The sequence below is a fragment of the Mobula hypostoma genome, chromosome 8 (assembly GCF_963921235.1).
Source record: "Mobula hypostoma chromosome 8, sMobHyp1.1, whole genome shotgun sequence".
Classification (NCBI taxonomy): domain Eukaryota; kingdom Metazoa; phylum Chordata; class Chondrichthyes; order Myliobatiformes; family Myliobatidae; genus Mobula; species Mobula hypostoma.
Window position 1 is genome coordinate 106,529,049 of NC_086104.1, and position 18,651 is coordinate 106,547,699.

At 42.3% G+C, this 18,651-nt stretch overlaps 1 protein-coding gene across 1 annotated transcript in view; it reads right to left on the reverse strand.

Annotated features, from left to right (window-relative positions):
• LOC134350819 (zinc finger protein 292-like) overlaps positions 1–9,966 on the reverse strand; it is a 205,750-nt gene extending 195,784 nt beyond the window's left edge. Inside the window, exon 1 of the mRNA XM_063056556.1 lies at positions 9,808–9,966. Within this exon, the coding sequence (XP_062912626.1) occupies positions 9,808–9,936 (129 nt within the window). The 5' untranslated portion in view covers positions 9,937–9,966. The remainder of the gene's footprint in view (positions 1–9,807) is intronic.
• Positions 9,967–18,651: the final 8,685 nt, after the last annotated feature.

An 18,651-nucleotide genomic window follows, 5' to 3' on the forward strand; every position in this document is an offset into this window, starting at 1 on the left:
CCCATACGTCTTATTTGTAATACTGTACTAACTAATGAAGCCATGAACCCATCAAGATTGTAGGAAAGCTTCCATAAAAGACACCCTGAAAAGGCTACTTATGGTATTACTCAGCTCCAGAAGATGAAGCATTTGAAAAGCATTGTACATTCATTTGCCAAGAAAGCCAAAATGACATTGATAGTGGTCTCATTGCTTCTTATAACATTTCCAAAATGATAGCAAAGTGTGGAAAGTCTCATACAATTGGTGAAAGGTTAATAATGCCTGCTGTATCAGAAGTGCTCATCACTGCTCTCAAAATGGATACCAGTATTTTAAAATCAATTCCTCTGAGTAATTACTCTGTAGCTCATCATATTGACGAAACGAGTGAAGACAATGAATATCAACTATGCACAGAGCTACAAAATAAAATAGAATTTGGGATACAACTGCTTAAATCAACTGTGCAAGACACAACATTGCTAATGGCATATGTACAGTTTAACAAAAATAAAGTTTATGAAGAGATTCTCTTTTGTAAGAAGTTAAAAACAAATATCAGCAGAGAATCAATCTACGATGAACTCAAAATGTATATTGAGGATTAAAGTATTCCGATTAGGAACAAAATTTCTTGTGCAACAGATGGAGCACCAAACATGATAGGTCACCATGCTGGTTTAGTGGCAGTTATGAAAAAAAGAAATTCCAAATCTGTTTTCAATCCATTGGGTAATTCATCGGCAACATCTCGCAGCCAAAAACCTCAGCCAGTGACATTTTTCAAGCATAACTCTTGTCATATCTTCTATCAACAAAATTAAAACTCATCCATTAAATAGCAGACTATTTTGCCTGTTATGCAAAGATAACAAGGAGGAGTTTAAACGCTTGCCTCTTCACACTGAAGTGCATTGGCTGTTAAAAGGCTGCTGCTTAAAACATTTCTTTGACCTTTTAGACACTGGTTGAATTTTTGCTCAAAGTCGACAAGAGCTTGGTAAGCAAAATTCAAGATGTGGCATACCTAGCTGATCTGTATGACAAAACGAACATTCTAAATATGAAACTGCAGAGTGAACATTTCAATTTAATCCAGGCAAAAGGTGCAGGTCCACTTTTATCAGAAAATTGAAAATATATAAGTCAAACATTATGAGAAGAATGTTCTCACCGTTTCCCTGCACTGAAAATATGACACTCTCTTTCACAGATGGTGGTTTGTAAGAGTACTGCTTACACCTGCAGTCTTTGAAGGATTTTCAGAATTGATTCAAGGATTTGAACGATCTGAAAATTCTGGACTGGGTAATTAACCCATTTCTTCGCAAGGTGGAAGAACAGGAAGAGTGCTTGCAAGAAGAAATCATCAAAATTCAGAATGATGAAGAAGTAACAATGTTTTTCAAAAATGTAATTTTCTGTGGTATGTGGCTGTACTGTCATACAAAGTTTCCTGGTCTTTGGAGAAGAGCCAAACTGCTCTTCACTGTATTTCCATCCTTCCACCTTGTTGAAGGAGGTTTCAGTGCAGTGAACCATATACTCACAAAAAACAGAAGCCACGTAGACATTGTTATGCATGGGGACTTGAGGCTTTTGCTGTCACAGACTTGACATTTCAACACTTGCTAAAATCCATCAAGTTCAAGGATCATATTATGACGAAGCTGCTGTACAGCTCACAGGTACTGTGTAAATTAGGGTTAAAGCCAAATGAAAAATTAAAGCAGAATCAGTTTTCTCATGTTAGCATATGGTAGGGATGGTAGGGGCGTCGGAAAGTATATTGTGCTTAAGAGGGGCATTGGCAAGTATGAAGGTGCTTTAGAGGGGTATTGGACTAAAATGATTGGGAAACACTGCGTTAGTGTAATACTATTACAACACCAGTGACCTAGGTTCAATTCCACCACTGTCTGTAAGGAGTTTGTACATTCTCCCTGTGACTGCATGAGTTTCCTCCCACAATCCAGACATACTGGTTAATAGGTTAATTGGTCACAATGGTGTAACTGGGTGGTGTTGCCTTGTTGGGCCAGAAGGGCCTGTTCCTGTGCTGTATCACTAAGTTAAAAAACTAAACTCAGTTTCTCTTTCCACAGATGCTCTGGCCTACTGAGTACCTTCAGAATTTACAGTAGCATTTTGCTTTACAACAGAGTTGTAATTAAGTAAACAATGTATCAAGCAACAAATCAATGTACATAGCATCTTTAATGAAGCAAACATCAAAGCAATATCAAACAAAAATCTGACATCAAACCACACATTAGCAGCAGTGGGTCAAAGAGGAAGGTTTTAATGAATATCTTAAAGGCAGGTAGGCAATGGAAAAGACGACTTGAACTTTGAGCCAAGGATGTTGAAGATGTGGATGCCAGTGACAGACCACTAATAACTAGAAATGCTTAGCTAATTTACAATATTAACTTTTCGCCTTCTAACTACAACAACAGATTAAACGCTGTGATGCATAAAAACAGAGCATCAAATTAAATTTCCCCACTATCCGAAGGCAGCGCGTTCCTATGAAACCGTTCATAAGCCGAGATGGCGTAAGTTGAAGAAGCAATTACCATTAACTTATATGGGAAAAATTTTTGAGTGTTCCCAGACCCAAAAAATAACCTACCAAATCATACCAAATAGCACATAAAACCTAAAATAACACTAACATATAGTAAAAGCAGGAATGATATGATAAATACACAGCCTATATAAAGTAGAAATAATGTATGTACAGTGTAGTTTCACTTAACAGAATCGGGAAGATTTAGCCAAAACCCATTTATAGAAAAAAAAATCGGCACGTACACCTGCCCGCGCAAGGCTTCACGGTCATGGTAGTCTTTCTCGGGGTAAACACAAGTTTAAAGCAGGCGTCTTTTTGGGTAAAAGCGAAAATCCTCTTTCAGTTAACGAAAACAGGTACTAATGTAGGTCTTTCGTAAAAGCAAAGTGGCGTAAAGCGGAAGTTCATAAAGCGGGGGACATCTGTAACACAATTCTGGTTGGATTAGAGAAAAGCAGAGGACTCAACCCAAAACATGGGCCATTCCTTTGCCTGCACAGATACTGCTTTGACCTGCTAATCTCTTACAGCCATTTGTTTTTAACTTAAAACAATTGCTGAACTAGAAGTTACAAAGATAGGGCAAAACTATAAAGAAATTTGATTTAATGTAAAAGTAATCTAAACCATTTAAAGGAGGAAATGTCAGTCAGAAATGGGGGGTATAGGGATGTTCACTTTTTTTTGATGGACGTTTTTGGTAATTAGCAAAACTCACACAGTGCTATCATCACTGTTGTTATTTGTTAAGTTACTTAAGGCTAAAACCATAATTTTAATTGAATATTATTAGTTTGTTAAGAATCTGAAACTTCTATCATGTAGCATATAACAACACAAATATTCCATAGTCCATAGTTAAAATGGAAACATATGATAATAATGCATAATTTAATACAAACAGCTATTTGGGGTCAGGTTTTCCAATCAATGAGATGAGATTGGAGGTGTGGGTTGTAGAGGTGCCCTACCCTATAAAAAAGTCACACAAAATCAGGTTAGTAACAGAGCCTGCTATTCTTAAGAAAGATCTGTTCACGTGCACCATACCTCGATCAAAACAACTTTCAGAGGACCTTAGAAGAATTGTAGAGATGCATGAAGCTGGAAAAGGCTACATCAGCATTTCTAAAGACCTGAATGTTCATCAACCCACAGCAAGAGAAATTGTCTAGAAATGGAGAAAACTCAGTACTGTTGCTACTCTCCCTCCGAGTAGGTATCCTGCAAAGATCACACCATGTGCAATGCTGAAGGCGGTGAAAAAGAGCCCAGGGGTAACAGCAAAAGACCTGCAGAAATTTCTAGAACTTGCTAAAATTTCTGTTCATGTGTCCATTATAAGAAAAACACTGAACAAGAATGGTGTTCGTGGAAGGACACCATTGCTCTCCAAAAAAAACACTGCTGCACGTTTCAAGTTTGCAAAAGACCACCTGGATGTTTTACAACACTTCTGGGACAATGTTCTGTGGACAGATGAGACAAAAGTTGAACTTTTTGGCAGAAATGCACATTACTATGTTTGGAGAAAAAAATGGCACTGCACACCAACACCAAAACCTCATTCCAACTGGGAAGCATGGTGGAAGGAGCATCATCACTTGGAGCTGCTTTGCTGCCTCAAGGCCTGGACTGCCTGCAGTTGTTGAGGAAACAAGGAATTCAAACTTGTATCAAAGCATTTTACAGGAGAAGGCCAGGCTAGCAGCCCATCACCTGAAGCTTAGTAGAAGTTGGAAAATGCAACAAGACAATAATCCGAAAGAAAAGAGTAAATCCGCAACAGAATGGTTTAAGATGAAGAAAATTTGTGTTTTGGAATGGTTGAGTCAAAATCCTGACCTTAATCCAATAGAAATGTTGTGGAAGGACCTGAAGCAAGTAGTTCATGCAAAGAAGCACACCAACATCCCAGAGTTGATGTAGTTTTGTAAGGAGGAATGGCCTAAATTTCCTCCAAGCTGATGTGCAGGAATGATCAACAGTTACTGGAAACATTTGAATGAAGTTATTACTGTACTAGGGGGTCACACCAGCTACTGAAAGTAAAGGTTCCCATACTTTTACCAACAAATACGTTTAATTTTTGATAATTTTTCTCAATAAATTAATGAAGTGTAACATTTTTGTACAATTTATTTAATAGGGTTCTCTTTACCTAGTTTTAGGACGAATGAAGATCTAATCACGTTTTAGGTCATATTTTTGCAGAAATAGAGAAAATTCTACAGGGTTCACAAACTTGCTAGCACCACTGTTAAGAGCAGAATTAGGCCATTTGGTCCATCAAGTCTATTCTACTATTTCAGCACCGATATCCTGCCTTCTCTTCATATCCCTTCAAGACCACTCAACAATCTAATAAACGCAAACAACAATCTAATGATGTCTTTGTTTAATTTTGTTTTACCATTGGAGAATGTCCTACGTGGAAGACCTACATTTAAAATGCCACAACTACTGCATGCATTATATGAATAACCACAAACTATTTAAAGAAAAAACTGTCTCGACCTAAAAGATTAGTGATAAAGGTAACTGTATCTTGGCAGGGCAGAGGAAACTTTATTAGTGTATGGTAATACCAGCACAGCCTTGATCAATTTGAAAGGGAGTAAACAGTCAGATCAGCACAAGCAAATGCATACAAGAATATCCATTAGGCATCCACCGCAGTCCAAGACAATATATCATTTTCACTAATGGCATCGTCAAACAAAGCAGCAAAGCTCAAGAAATGGAAAATAAATTAGAATGTAAAAGAAAAGTAAAAAACAGTCATTTTAAAGGGAAAGGGATGCCAAAGAACAAAATTGGTCCTCTGGAAGATCAGATTGGAGCCAAAAGAGATTGGGGGGGGGGGGGGGGGGGAGATCTTAAATCAATTTTTTTGCATCTGTATTTACTTGGGAAATGGACAGAGTCTATAGATGTGAGGAAATGCCAAGAGTGAGGTCATGTCCCCTACACAGATTACGGAAGAGGTGGTGCTTGCTGTCTTGAGACAAATTAGGATAGATAAATCCCCAGGGCCCAACAAGGTGTTCCCTTGAACCCTGCGGGAGGAAAGTGCAAAAACTGCAGGGGTCCTAGCAGAGATATTGAAATCATCCTTATCCACAGGCAAGTTCCCGGAGGACTGGAGGACACCTAGCATTGTTCCGTGGTTTAAGAAAGGCTCAAAGAGTAAGCCAGGAAATTATAGGCCTATGAGCCTGATATCAGTAGCGGGAAAGTTAGTGGAAGGTATTCTAAGGAAACTGATAATAAGTATTTGGATAGACAGGGAGTGATTAGGGATAGTGAAAATGGCTGTGTGTGTGGTAGGTCATTTCTCACCAACCTTATAGTTTGTTGAGAAAGTTACCGGGAAAGGCAAGTCAGTGGATGTTGTCTACATGGACATCAGCAATGCCTTTAACAAGATCCCACCTGGGAGATTGGTCAAAAAGGTTCAGTCACTTGGCACTCAAGATGAGGTAGCAAACTGGATTAGACATTGGCTTCAAAGGAGAAGCCAGACAGTGGTCATAGATGGTTGCCTCTCTGACCGGAGGCCTGTGACTAGTGGTGTGCCACAGGGATCGGTGCAGGGTCTGTTGTTGTTCGTCATCTATAGCAACAACTTGTATGATCATGTGGTTAACCGGATCAGCAAATTTGTGGATGACACCAAGATTGGGGGTGTAGCGGACAGTGAGGAAGACTATCAGAGCTTGCAGTAGGATCTGAACCAGCTGGAAAATGGCAGATGGAATTTAATGCAGACAAGTGTGAGGTGTTGCACATTTGGGAGGACTAACCAGGGTAGGTCTTACACACGGCACTGGGGAGTGTGGTGGAACAGAGTAATCTGGCAAAACAGATTCACAATTTCTTGAAAGTAGCATCATGGGTTGTAAAGAAATTTTTGGCACATTGGCCTTCATAATTCAATATACCCAGTATAGGAGTTAGGATGTTATGTTGAAATTGTATGAGACGTTGGTGGGACCCAATTTGGAGTATTGTGTGCAGTTTTGGTCACCTACCTAAATGTAAGATGTTAATAAGATTGAAAGAGTGCAGAGAAAACTTACAAGGATGTTGTCAGGACCTGAGGACATGAGTTATAGGGAAAGGTCGAACAGGTTGTAGGAATTTATTCCCTACAACATTGGAAGATTAAGGGGAGATTTGACAGAGGCATACAAAATTATGAGCAGTATAAATAGGGTAAATGCCTTTTCCACTGGGTCGGGTGAGACAACAACTAGAGGTTATGGGTTAAGGGTAGAAGTTGAAATGTTTAAGGGGAGCACAAGGGGCAACTTCTTCACTCAGATGGGTGAGAGTGTACGACAAGCTGCCAGTGCAAGAGATGAATGTGGAGTCAATTTCAACATTTAAGAGAAATTTTCATAAGTACATAGATGATATAGAGTATGGACGGCTATGACTGGGTGCAGATTGATAGGCCCAGGCAGTTTAATGATGCGGCATAGACTAGATGGGCCGAAAGACCTGCTTCTGTGCAGTAGTGTTCTATAACTCTCTTGCCAGTTATTTATAACATTTGGAGAATAGCATTTTTATTGTAAACGAGTAGGAGCAGTGGAGCCTGTTGATGCACAAAAATAGTGCATCACAAACCAAATGGAAACAATTCTGGGTAATATCATCCAACATGAAAGCAAATCCATAGTTCTACTTTCATTCTGTGCAATAAAGTGCTTACCAATATAAATGTTTAATGTTTCCTTTTACCACTAAAGCTGATTCAATCATTGGGAAGCAAGTACAAAAGCATTAAAAAAAATCATGTTACACTGAATGGGAAGACAGCATCAGGATCTTTTGCTGTAATGAATGAATATGTCAAATGCCACTGAGTTTCCAAAGGTTTTTAAATGATGTCTTGAGGCATAGTTTCTTATTTTTAAAATAGTTATTTGATTATAATCACCAAAATTCAGTCAACTTTTTCTTTCATTGCAAGGGCTTTTCTTGGTGTTTCAGGAGATTTTATTCTTCATTCCTGACTTTGCCTCAAAACCTACAAATAGCTTGATCATCTTATGACTGCTACCATAGCATAGCGCTATATGGCAACACAGCACATAATCATTGAGCAAAATTATGGTGCAGCCAACACCAAAATGAATCTCATCACTCCTCCCTACATTAAATACTGCTAGATTGCGTTTCCTCAAATAAATAAAATCGGTTTAAATAACAGGGTAAAAATTGAGAAAATAATCCATGAGCAGAGATAGCACCAGCTGTCAGATCTATATGGTAAGAGAATATGGAAATCAAACATGCATTTAATCCATTTGTTAGGCGGCTGAAATTTATTAAATGGTCCTACAAGGAAAATTGTTTATTGATCATCTGGTTACACAATTTCTATACATCAGATGTGCTCTAAAAATAAGCCAAGGTTTGAACATTAAAATATGCACAAATCACCAGACATTTATTTGTACAGTTCATTTAAAAACCCATCTGCACATCAAGGGCACAATTACCATTTGTCAGAACAAATTCTGTTTCATTAAACATTAATAAACATTACACAAATAAACTTCATCTAAAAAGTTAATTATCTGCAAAACAGCTGGCTAGCAGAGAATCAACAACTCTCATGTTGATGGGCAATATAGTACAGTTCTACCATTCTAAGAAGCTCTATCCATTACTCAACAGATCATGTTCTTTCTGAATTTGTAAACATCTCCCCCGAGGTCCCAGTTCCTCTCGGACGGCAACACTGAACAGAACATGTCATTGGCATTCCCGTCACAGATACTTTCTGAACTGTGACAGGACAGATCACCAGATGAACAGATAAGAGAATGCCAAGATGTGCTCAAAAAGTCCTTTTGTAAAGTTAACCTTTCCTTCAATCTCTGCAACCTCTGGTCCATAACCACTCAAAGTCATTAAGAACAAGCACCCAGCCTCATCAAGACCTCAAGGCCCTGGAAGTTCTGCTGTACATAACAGGAGCTCCTTACTTCACCATCTACCTACCCACCCACCCTATCGTCACCCATTTCCCATCTGTGAAGGAGTCTACCATTCTCACTTCAGTCTCACCCCACAAAAACAGACTGGAAGCAAGTTATTCTTATGCCCAAAAGGCAACCCAAGACAATGACAATATCAGTTCACTACCCTAGTGCAAAAGGACATTAACTAAACTGAAAATGTACCAACAAAGCATCAAAGCAAAACGTCAAAGGAAAACAAAATGCTGAAAATACTCTGTAGAACAGGCAGAGTTAATGTTTCAGAACTCTTCGGAACTGACATAACCGTTTTGACGGGATGTTGACCTGAAATTTAAACTATCTCTTCATAAATGTTACCTGATTATTTCATGCACTTTCTATTTTAAATTCAGATTACACTATCTGCATATTTTATTTCCCAATGAAACAGGAGCGCTGCTAAATACTTGTCTTTATCGGTTCAGCTGTCAGATTTTGTTTCAATTGTACACATTTATTCCAAAAGGTATGGACACCACAAGGCCTCAAGTTCCACTCTCTAAAACAATGCACAGATGCGCGTACTGAAACACTCGAGGTCAAACTAAACTTTTTTCTCCAAAACTTGGGCAAGCGAGCAAAATGACGGAACACCCCAAATAAAGCACCTGCCTCAATTCAAGAGCTGGTTTCAGATTTGAAACTAAATCAGGGAAGGGGGAGGTAGTTCATACAGTTACTGGTGAACCCCAAGACCATGTCCCACATTTTCTGCAGTGATGTTAAAAAAACACAAACACACACGATGGCGAGAAGAGGACCAAAGTCAGAGGAGAGGAGTGGGGATGTGGGAGTCCAGTTTATAATCAGCTGTGCAGATTATAATGGCTAGCGCCAATCCCTACCCCCTCCCTCTCGGCTCGCAGCCTCCTTCTTTTATTATTAAGAGATTGCGCAGCGAAAACACGCCGGCGCCGCAAGGGGGGGGGGTGGGAAGAGTGAGGAAAGGAGGGGGAAGAGGAGAGCGAAAGAAGAAAAAAACAAAGAGATCTGTGAGGAAAGCAGCACAGCTCCTGGAGGAGACCCATAAGCCCTGGGTTGAAAAATGCCCGCCGCAATTAACAAAGAGCGCGGCGATGCCACTAGCCGCTATCCGCCCCCCCCCCCACCGCCACACATATTTATACAGCAGGAGGGAGGCTCCGCTAATTAAAGGCACCAAGGCCCTCCTCCCACCCTCCCTCACGCCCGCCTGCCCCAGCCATTCACCTGGCAGAAGCGCTGGCAGTAATCCCCGGACGACTGCACGGACACGCCGAGCTCCCGCAGCTCGTTGCCCAGCTGCCGCAGGTTGCCCATCAGCTTCCTAACGTCCGCATCAACCTCGGCGCCCGCCATCTTTCCGCTGCGCTCATGCCCGGAACGCGCCCTCCCCCCGGCTCCCCCATCCCCCCCCTCCCCTCCTCCCATTCTCTCAGCACCGCCCGCGCGCGCGACGTCAACGCGAGGCAGCGCCGCTCTGATTGGCCGGCGGCCGCGTGGCGTAGGGAGCCGCTGGAAGGGCGAGGTCACGTGGGGAGGCGCGAGGGGTCCGGACGGTCGGCACGTGGTGGTTCCAGGACGTTTGCTCGTGGGATTGAAAAATAACATCACGGGACGGTCGCTTGAAGAGACAACTAAACTTCACGTCAACAATTGGAATAAAATTTGATATAAAACAAAGTGTTAGAAATACTCTAGACGTCTTTCAGCAGTTGGGAGAGAGAGAAGCAGTCAAGCTTCCCTAATGAGGGTCAGTCAGAAGATGACTCGAGCTAGTCAAAGTTCAAAGTAAATTAATTATCAATTTACATATATCTCACCATATCCAACCCATTGTCTTGTGGGCATCGTCAATAAATTGATAATAGAATAACAACCATAATAGAATCAATAAAAGATCGTACCAACTTGGGCATTCAACCATTGCGCAAAAGACAAACTGTTCAAATACAAAAGGAAATAATAAATAAATAAATAAATAAAGCAAGCAAACAATATCAAGAACAGGAGAAGAACAGTCCTTAAAAGTGAGTGCATAGGTTGTGAACATTTCATTGATGGGGCAAGTGAAGTTCAAAGGTTCATTTTTTTAAATCAAAGTATGTAGTATACAACTCTGAGATTCATCTTCTCCAGATAGACACGAAACAAAGAAAACCACAGAAGCTGCTCAAAGAAAAAATCCCACGGCACAAAAACACAAATCGGCTCAAATTACATCACACAACAGCAATAGGAGCATCAAACCCCACCCCTTCCTCCCCACACAGAAAGCAAAACAGCTGAACTGTGAGATCATTAAACCCAAACCCCTCCGCACAAAAATAATTTACAAATCTCACCAAAATTAAATTGCTCAGAAGGTAACGAGAGAATGGGTGAAAACACAGAATATGAAAGACATAAAGCTGAAAAGAGTCCAGTCCAATTCATAAATCGCAGGACTACACTAGCATCGTCCAACAGCCACTAGCGAGGGAAACCACTCAAAGCAGAGCAGCAGGCAGTAGCGAGCGATTGGGGGGGGGGGTCACACATAAATGCCTTATCCACCTGCAGCAAGAGGCAGGTAGTTGGCGCTGAACACTTACTCGCTTTCGGCATTCACCTTGATGCTTCAATCTTCCTCGACATTTTAATTGGCGATTAATGGACGCTTTAACCGGCAAAATGGAGTTGTGCCCTTTCTCTAAGCTCCTGGTATGTTCTCAGAGACAGCAGAGTACTAGATCACCCAGTCTATTTCCAAACTCTAACAGTTCTAGAACTGCGAGATAAGATCAGGTACAAGAAGTGAAATAAACAGTCTTGTGGACATCTGGAAGATGTCATCTGAGGAATTGTTGCTTGCTGGCACTATCCTGACTGGAAGTTATCCCCTTTGGTTCAAGAGCCTGATGGTTGAGGGGGTAGTAACTATTCCTGAACCTGGTAGTGTGGGTCCCTGAGGTTCCTGTACCTTCTTCCTAATGGCAGCAGCAAGAAGAGAGCATGTCATGGGTGGTGGGGCTCCCTGATGATGGATGCAGCTTTCCTGCTTCATGTAGATGTGCTCAATGTGGGGACGGCTTTACTCATGATGGACTGGGCCATATCCACTAGTTGCAGGATTTTACATTCAAGGGCATTGGTGTTTCCATTCCAGGCCATGTTGCAGCCAGTCAATATACTCTCTCCCACCCACCTATAGAAGTTTGTCAAGGCTTTAGATGTCAAACCAAATCTTCACAAACTCCTAAGGAAGTAAGGATAGGTCCTCCAAAATAATAACCTCTAGGAATTTAAAGTTGCTGACTCTCTCTGCCTCTGATCCTTCAATGAGGGCTGGCTCATGGACATCTGTTCTCCTCTTCCTGAAATCAATAATCAGCTCCTTGGTCTTGCTGAGATCGAGTGAGAGGTTGTTGTTGTGGCACCATTCAGCCAGATTTTCAATCTCCCTCCTATATGCTGATTCGTCACCACCTTTGATACAGCCTACGACAGTGGTGTCATCAGCAAACTTGACTATGGCATTGGAGCAGTGTAAAGTGTAAAGCGAGTAGAGCAGGGGACTGAGCACACATCCTTGTAGTGCACCTGTGCGGATGGAAATCGTGGAGGAGATGTTGTTGCTGATCCAACCTGACTGGTGTCTGCAAGTGAGGAAATCAAGGATTTAATTGCACAAGAAGGCAGTTAGGCCAAGGCCTGGAAGCTTATTGATTAGTTTTGAGGAGATGACAGTATTGAATGCTGAGCTGGGTTGATAGAGTTCAAAGTTCAAAGTACATTTATTATCAAAGTATGGACATTATACAACCTTGAGATCATCTAACCGATGAATCTCAAGGTTGTATAATGTATACATACTTTATACGAAACAAAGAAACCCAAAGTAAAACACAAAAAAAAGACCAATCACCCAATGTGCAGAGAGAAAAGAAAACAAAACAAAACAACAAATCATGCAGAAAATAAAGGCTAACAAATAGCATTCTGAACTGAAGTCCACGAAGAGAGCTTGTCCGCAGACCCTTAGTTCAGTGCAGAGATGGCGTCAGATGGCGTCCCAGGAGAGGTTCTCCGGGCCTGTGCAAGCGAGCTAGCTGGAGTGTTTGCTGACATCTTCAATTGCTCCTTGCTTCAGTCTAAGGTCCCCTCGTGTTTTAAAAAGGCAACGATAATCCTGGCGCCGAAGAAGAGCAAAGTGGCATGCCTGAATGACTATCGACCTGTGGCTCTGACATCAATTGCTATGAAGTGCTTCGAGCGATTGCTTATGGCACACATCAACCACAGCCTACCGGTCAACCTCGACACTTTGCAATTCGCCTACCGGAGCAACAGGTCAACGGCAGATGCAATCTCTCTGGCCCTACATTCCTCCTTAGAACACCCGGAGAATAAAGACGCATATGTAATGCTCCTTTTCATTGACTACAGCTCTGCCTTTAATACCACCATTCCAAATAAACTGATTGTTAAGCTCCGGAACCTGGGCCTTAGCACTCAGATCTGCAGCTGGATCTTCAACTTCCTCACAGACAGGACCCAGGCTGTGAAAATAGGGGACAAACTCTCCTCTACAATCACTCTGAGCACCGGTGCCCCACAAGGCTGTGTACTCAGCCCCAGCTGTACTCACCGTACACCCAGGATTGTGTAGCCAAGTTTCCATCGAACTCAATATACAAAGTTTATAAGTTTGCTGATGACACAACAATTGTAGGCCGTATCTCGGGTAATGATGAGTTTGAGTACAGAGAGGAAATTAAGAATCTGGTGGCATGGTGCGAAGACAATAACCTATCCCTCAACGTCAGCAAGATGAAGGAATTAGTTGTTGACTTCAGAAGGAGTAGCGGACCGCACAACCCCATTTACATCGGTGGTGCGCAAGTGGAACAGGTCAAAAGCTTTACGTTCCTTGGGGTCAATATCACAAATGACCTGACTTGGTCGAACCAAGCAGAATCCACTGCCAAGAAGGCCCACCAGCGCCTTTACTTCCTGAGAAAGCTAAAGAAATTTGGCCTGTCCCCTAAAACCCTCACTAATTTTTATAGATGCACCGTAGAAAGCATTCTTCTAGGGTGTATCACAACCTGGTATGGAAGTTGTCCTGTCCAAGACCGGAAGAAGCTGTAGAAGATCGTGAACACAGCCCAGCGCATCACACAAACCAATCTTCCGTACGTGGACTCACTTTACACCGCACGCTGTCGGAGCAGTGCTGTCAGGATAATCAAGAACACGACCCACCCAGCTAACACACTTGTTGTCCCTCTCCCTCCGGGAGAAGGCTCAGGAGCTTGAAGACTCGTACGGACAGATTTGGGAACAGCTTTTTCTCAGCTGTGATAAGACTGCTGAACGGATCCTGATCCAGATCTGGGCCGTACCCTCCAAATATCCGGACCTGCCTCTCGGTTTTTTTGCACTACCTTACGTTCCCTTTTCTATTTATGATTTATAATTTAAATCTTTAATACTTAGTATTGATTTGTACTCCAGGGAGCGCGAAGTGCAAAATCAAATATTGCTGTGATGATTGTACACTCTAGCGTCAATTGTTTGGCAACAATGAAGTATAAAGTTTGAGCCGAGTAAATGTCATGGAGCAGTAAGCTGAAATGGGCCCACACTTGCCTCGCGCCAACTCCCTGACCTTTTCAATCTGACCCAGCACTCAAGTCCTCCAAACATTGATACACTCTGAAGACTGGACCTCGCCACCTCGATTCGGCCTGTATATGACCTTTCTGATTTGGTCCAGCACTTAACCATGGGTCGAACCATGGGTCTTCCTCACGCTTGATGACGGACCTGCTGCCCTAAGTCATCCCTTTTCTGCCATAATGAATTGTCTCCAAGCCCAAAGAGAAGTTACAGACTATTGTTTGTGATGATCATTTTCAGAATGAGTGAGCAACGAAGTATTTAGTTCATTTTCTTGTTTCGTTAGCCACCAGCCAGAAGTCGCTGAGATTCACCCGCGCCATCTTAAACTAGTAGAGCATCCTGATGTCTGCATCTTTGCTGTCCAGATTTCCAAGGTTCAGTGAAGAGGCAATGAGGTGGCATCTGCTGTGGTCCTGTTGCTCGGGTAGACAAATTGGAGCAGCTCCAAGTGGCTTCTCAGGCAGGAGTTGATACATGTTAACATCTCAAAGCAAGCAGTGTGGATGTAATTACTACTGGACGATAGTCATTGAGGCTGGTTACCATGTTAGTCTTGCACGTGAACGTAGCTGGCGACCTCAAATTCTGGAGGCGAGATTAATTCCCGAATAAAGATGACTAACTCCTTGAAATATCGTGTAGTTTAGCAGCTACATTTAGACAACATTAGAGGTGGTGATTTTTTTCCCAGCAGAATTGCTTTCCTCATATCTACAGAACTGTTCATATTAAAATTATGAAAGTGTATGTATCAATGAAAGTAACTTAATTTCTTTATTACTTGTCTGGTTGTATTGGTAGCATTGGCAATATGATCTTTTTCCACCCTGATCTGGATAAGCCATGGGAGAACAAGACAGCCTGGGCAGCTGAGATATGTATTTTTGTAATTGCATGCAATATATAAAGGACAAATCAAAATTGGTTAAAGTTTTGCCTACCAATCATACTCCTTATTTTCACGTACATTTACATTCACATACCAGACTTCCAATCAAAACAGCATCTTTGCACATTACTCTCTGATTTCTATGTCCAAGTCAATTTTGGATCCAATTAGCCAGCTCACATTAGGTGGCTTTAATTTTTTTATATATGATGTTGCAACTGAGAGAAAAGAATGGCAAGTATCAGGTTGGAAACAAATTAATTACAGTAACTTCGGATGGACTTTTGATGCACAACTTAACAGAACTGCAAGTTCAGGAGATCCAGGTGTTTTGAACATGGGAGAGTATTGAGGTTAGAGAGGAGAGAGGGAGAGAGAAGGGAATGGAAAAGGTCAGAGAAGGTTGGAGGAAGCAAATATGGAAGAACACAGAAAATGCATCAGATCAAACTCTTCAAACTTTCCACAATGCTCTGAGGCAATTGTGCTCAGAATCTTATTGCATTCCTACAATGTCTGAACAAACTGCCATACTGTCATACCAGATCCCTGTTAATCAAATGTATATTCAATTTGCAATTGCACATCAACATATAATCATCTAAAAGCTTTGCTTTCCTACATTGTGCAACTATCTTTTTCATCCTGGCTACTTTATTGTACGTCAATAGTTCCATTTAATATCCGGGAATGTACACAATATGTAACATGATATCCTTACTCTTTGCAGACTGCTAAACAGATGATAAACCCCAAAGAATAACTGACAGAAAATGTTAGAAGCCCAAAGCTCTCCCCCTCCCATGCACAAGCAGCAGCAAAATCATCAGCCCTCCCCCACCACCCCCATGCAAACAATAGCAAAGCCCCCACTCCCCCTGAGACCATGATCTAGAGTCTATCAAAAAACTACTGTCCATCCCAACACTTTGACATCTCACAGTCTCTCTCTCTCACTAACGAGGGAGAGAGAGGTATCACTCCTGCCACAGCGAGAGGGGAAGAGACCAACAACTCGCTGTTTCGATGTTACAATCTGCAGAGTTGCTTATTTTGACAGCAGAGTACACTGCAGTCTCGATGTTCCACAACTCAGCAACACTGGCGAGGAATCAGGTTGTCACAGGGCAGCATCCCAAAGGCACACATCTTCCTGGCCACTCCTGGAGATATCGAAAACGCTAGGCTGCTTGGCGTACTCTGAGAGTGAGAACCCACCACCGTGAAGAACAGCAGTTTGGGTGCAGCTATAGATTACGGACTCTGATAGGACCCTAGTCACCTTGAAAAGGAAAGAGAAAATGTTAAAGAGAAGAAATTAACCAGGACGAGGGAGATGTCCTCCTTTTTTAAAGAAAGGGGCTTCCCTTTCTCCACCATCAACTCTGCTCTCAAACGCATCTCCCCCATTTCACACACATCTGCTCTCACTCCATCCTCCCGCCACCCCACTAGGAATAGGGTTCCCCTGGTCCTCACCTATCACCCCACCAGCCTCCGGGTCCAACATATTATTCTCCGTAACTTCTGCCACCTCCAACGGGATCCCACCACTAAGCACATCTTTCCCTCCCCCCCCTCTGCTTTCCGCAGGGATCGCTCCCTACGCGACTCCCTTGTCCATTGGTCCCTCCCATCCCTCCCCACTGATCTCCCTCCTGGCACTTATCCTTGTAAGCGGAACAAGTGCTACACATGCCCTTACACTTCCTCCCTTACCACCATTCAGGGCCCCAGACAGTCCTTCCAGGTGAGGCGACACTTCACCTGTGAGTCGGCTGGGGTGATATACTGTATCCGGTGCTCCCAATGTCGCCTTCTATATATTGGCGAGACCCGACGCAGACTGGGAGACCGCTTTGCTGAACACCTATGCTCTGTCCGCCAGAGAAGGCAGGATCTCCCAGTGGCCACACATTTTAATTCCACATCCCATTCTGACATGTCTATCCACGGCCTCTACTGTAAAGATGAAGCCACACTCAGGTTGGAGGAACAACACCTTATATTACGTCTGGGTAGCCTCCAACCTGATGGCATGAACATTGACTTCTCTAACTTCCGCTAATGCCCCACCTCCCCCTCGTACCCCATCCATTACTTATTTATATACACACATTCTTTCTCTCTCTCTCCCCTTTTTCTCCCTCTGTCCCTCTGACTGTACCCCTTGCCCATCCTCTGGGTTTTTCCCCCCTCCCCCTTGTCTTTCTTCCCGGACCTCCTGTCCCATGATCCTCTCGTATCCCTTTTGCCTATCACCTGTCCAGCTCTTGGCTCCATCCCTCCCCCTCCTGTCTTCTCCTATCATTTTGGATCTCCCCCTCCCCCTCCCACTTTCAAATCTCTTACTAACTCTTCCTTCAGTTAGTCCTGATGAAGGGTCTTGGCCTGAAACGTCGACTGCACCTCTTCCTACAGATGCTGCCTGGCCTGCTGCGTTCACCTGCAACCTTGAACTGGAAGAAGTCTCCCAGGACTGCTAAACCTCCAGCACCATCTTTAGCTCCTTCCACTCCAGAATTGCTTTAGAATATATGGTCATTCATCATGAAGTCTTGTAAGTATTTTCCAATCATGGTCCTGAAGTAGTTGAGCAACTTCACTGGACTAACATCCATCTCTTTCAGCAAATCTTACAAAGTCAGGTTTCATTCTTTTCCATTAGCTTGCCACTAAAACAGGGTTTCCCAACTTTTTGTATGCTGTGGACCCCTACTATGGACCCGAACTGAGGAGTCCGTAGACCCCAGGTTGGGAACCCTTGCGTTAGAACCATTTGTATTTATTCTCTTTCAGCTTGTATTCATCAGTTCTGAATGTTTCATTGCCCCTCAGTTTCCTCAAAATGCCTTCAAGACTTTCCCTTGGGCCTGCTTGCATCGTTTTCTCTGTATTTCCTTTTGAGTATTGCAGCTGCTGGGCAGATTACAATCCTAAATTACATTAACTTTAATTTAGGAAAGTATCATATCTATTTAACTGGAATCTTACCAGATAAAATGTAATACCTATTCATTTGGTGTATTTGACCAGATGTTTGATGAAAGAAGTAAGTTTTGAAGAATTCTTAAAGAATAAAAATAGAGTAGTGGAATTGTTTAGGGTTGCTAGTGCAGAACGTAGGGCCTCAGAAGCCCTATGATCGAGCGATAGTATGAGCTGTCAATGCCAGAAATGGACAGGTAGAGATATCAGAGGATGAGAAAGCTGTCGGCGATTGGATGGGACAAGGCCAAGGAGGGACTTGAAAATCAGTATAATATTTTCACCATGGGAGCTTTGTCGAACTGTGTACTTGTAAAAGTTAATGAACATAGGAGGGATGGGACAAATGAAGACAGAGACTGAATGCTCTAAATTTACAGAATAATGTGGAATAAAGGAGGCCATTGGATGATTTGGAGGTAACAAAAGCAAAGTTGAAGAATTGAGTAGCAGATAAGCTACTTTATTCTAATTCATGTTTTTTTCTCTATTATTATGTATTGCATTGTACTGCTGCCGCAAAGACAGCA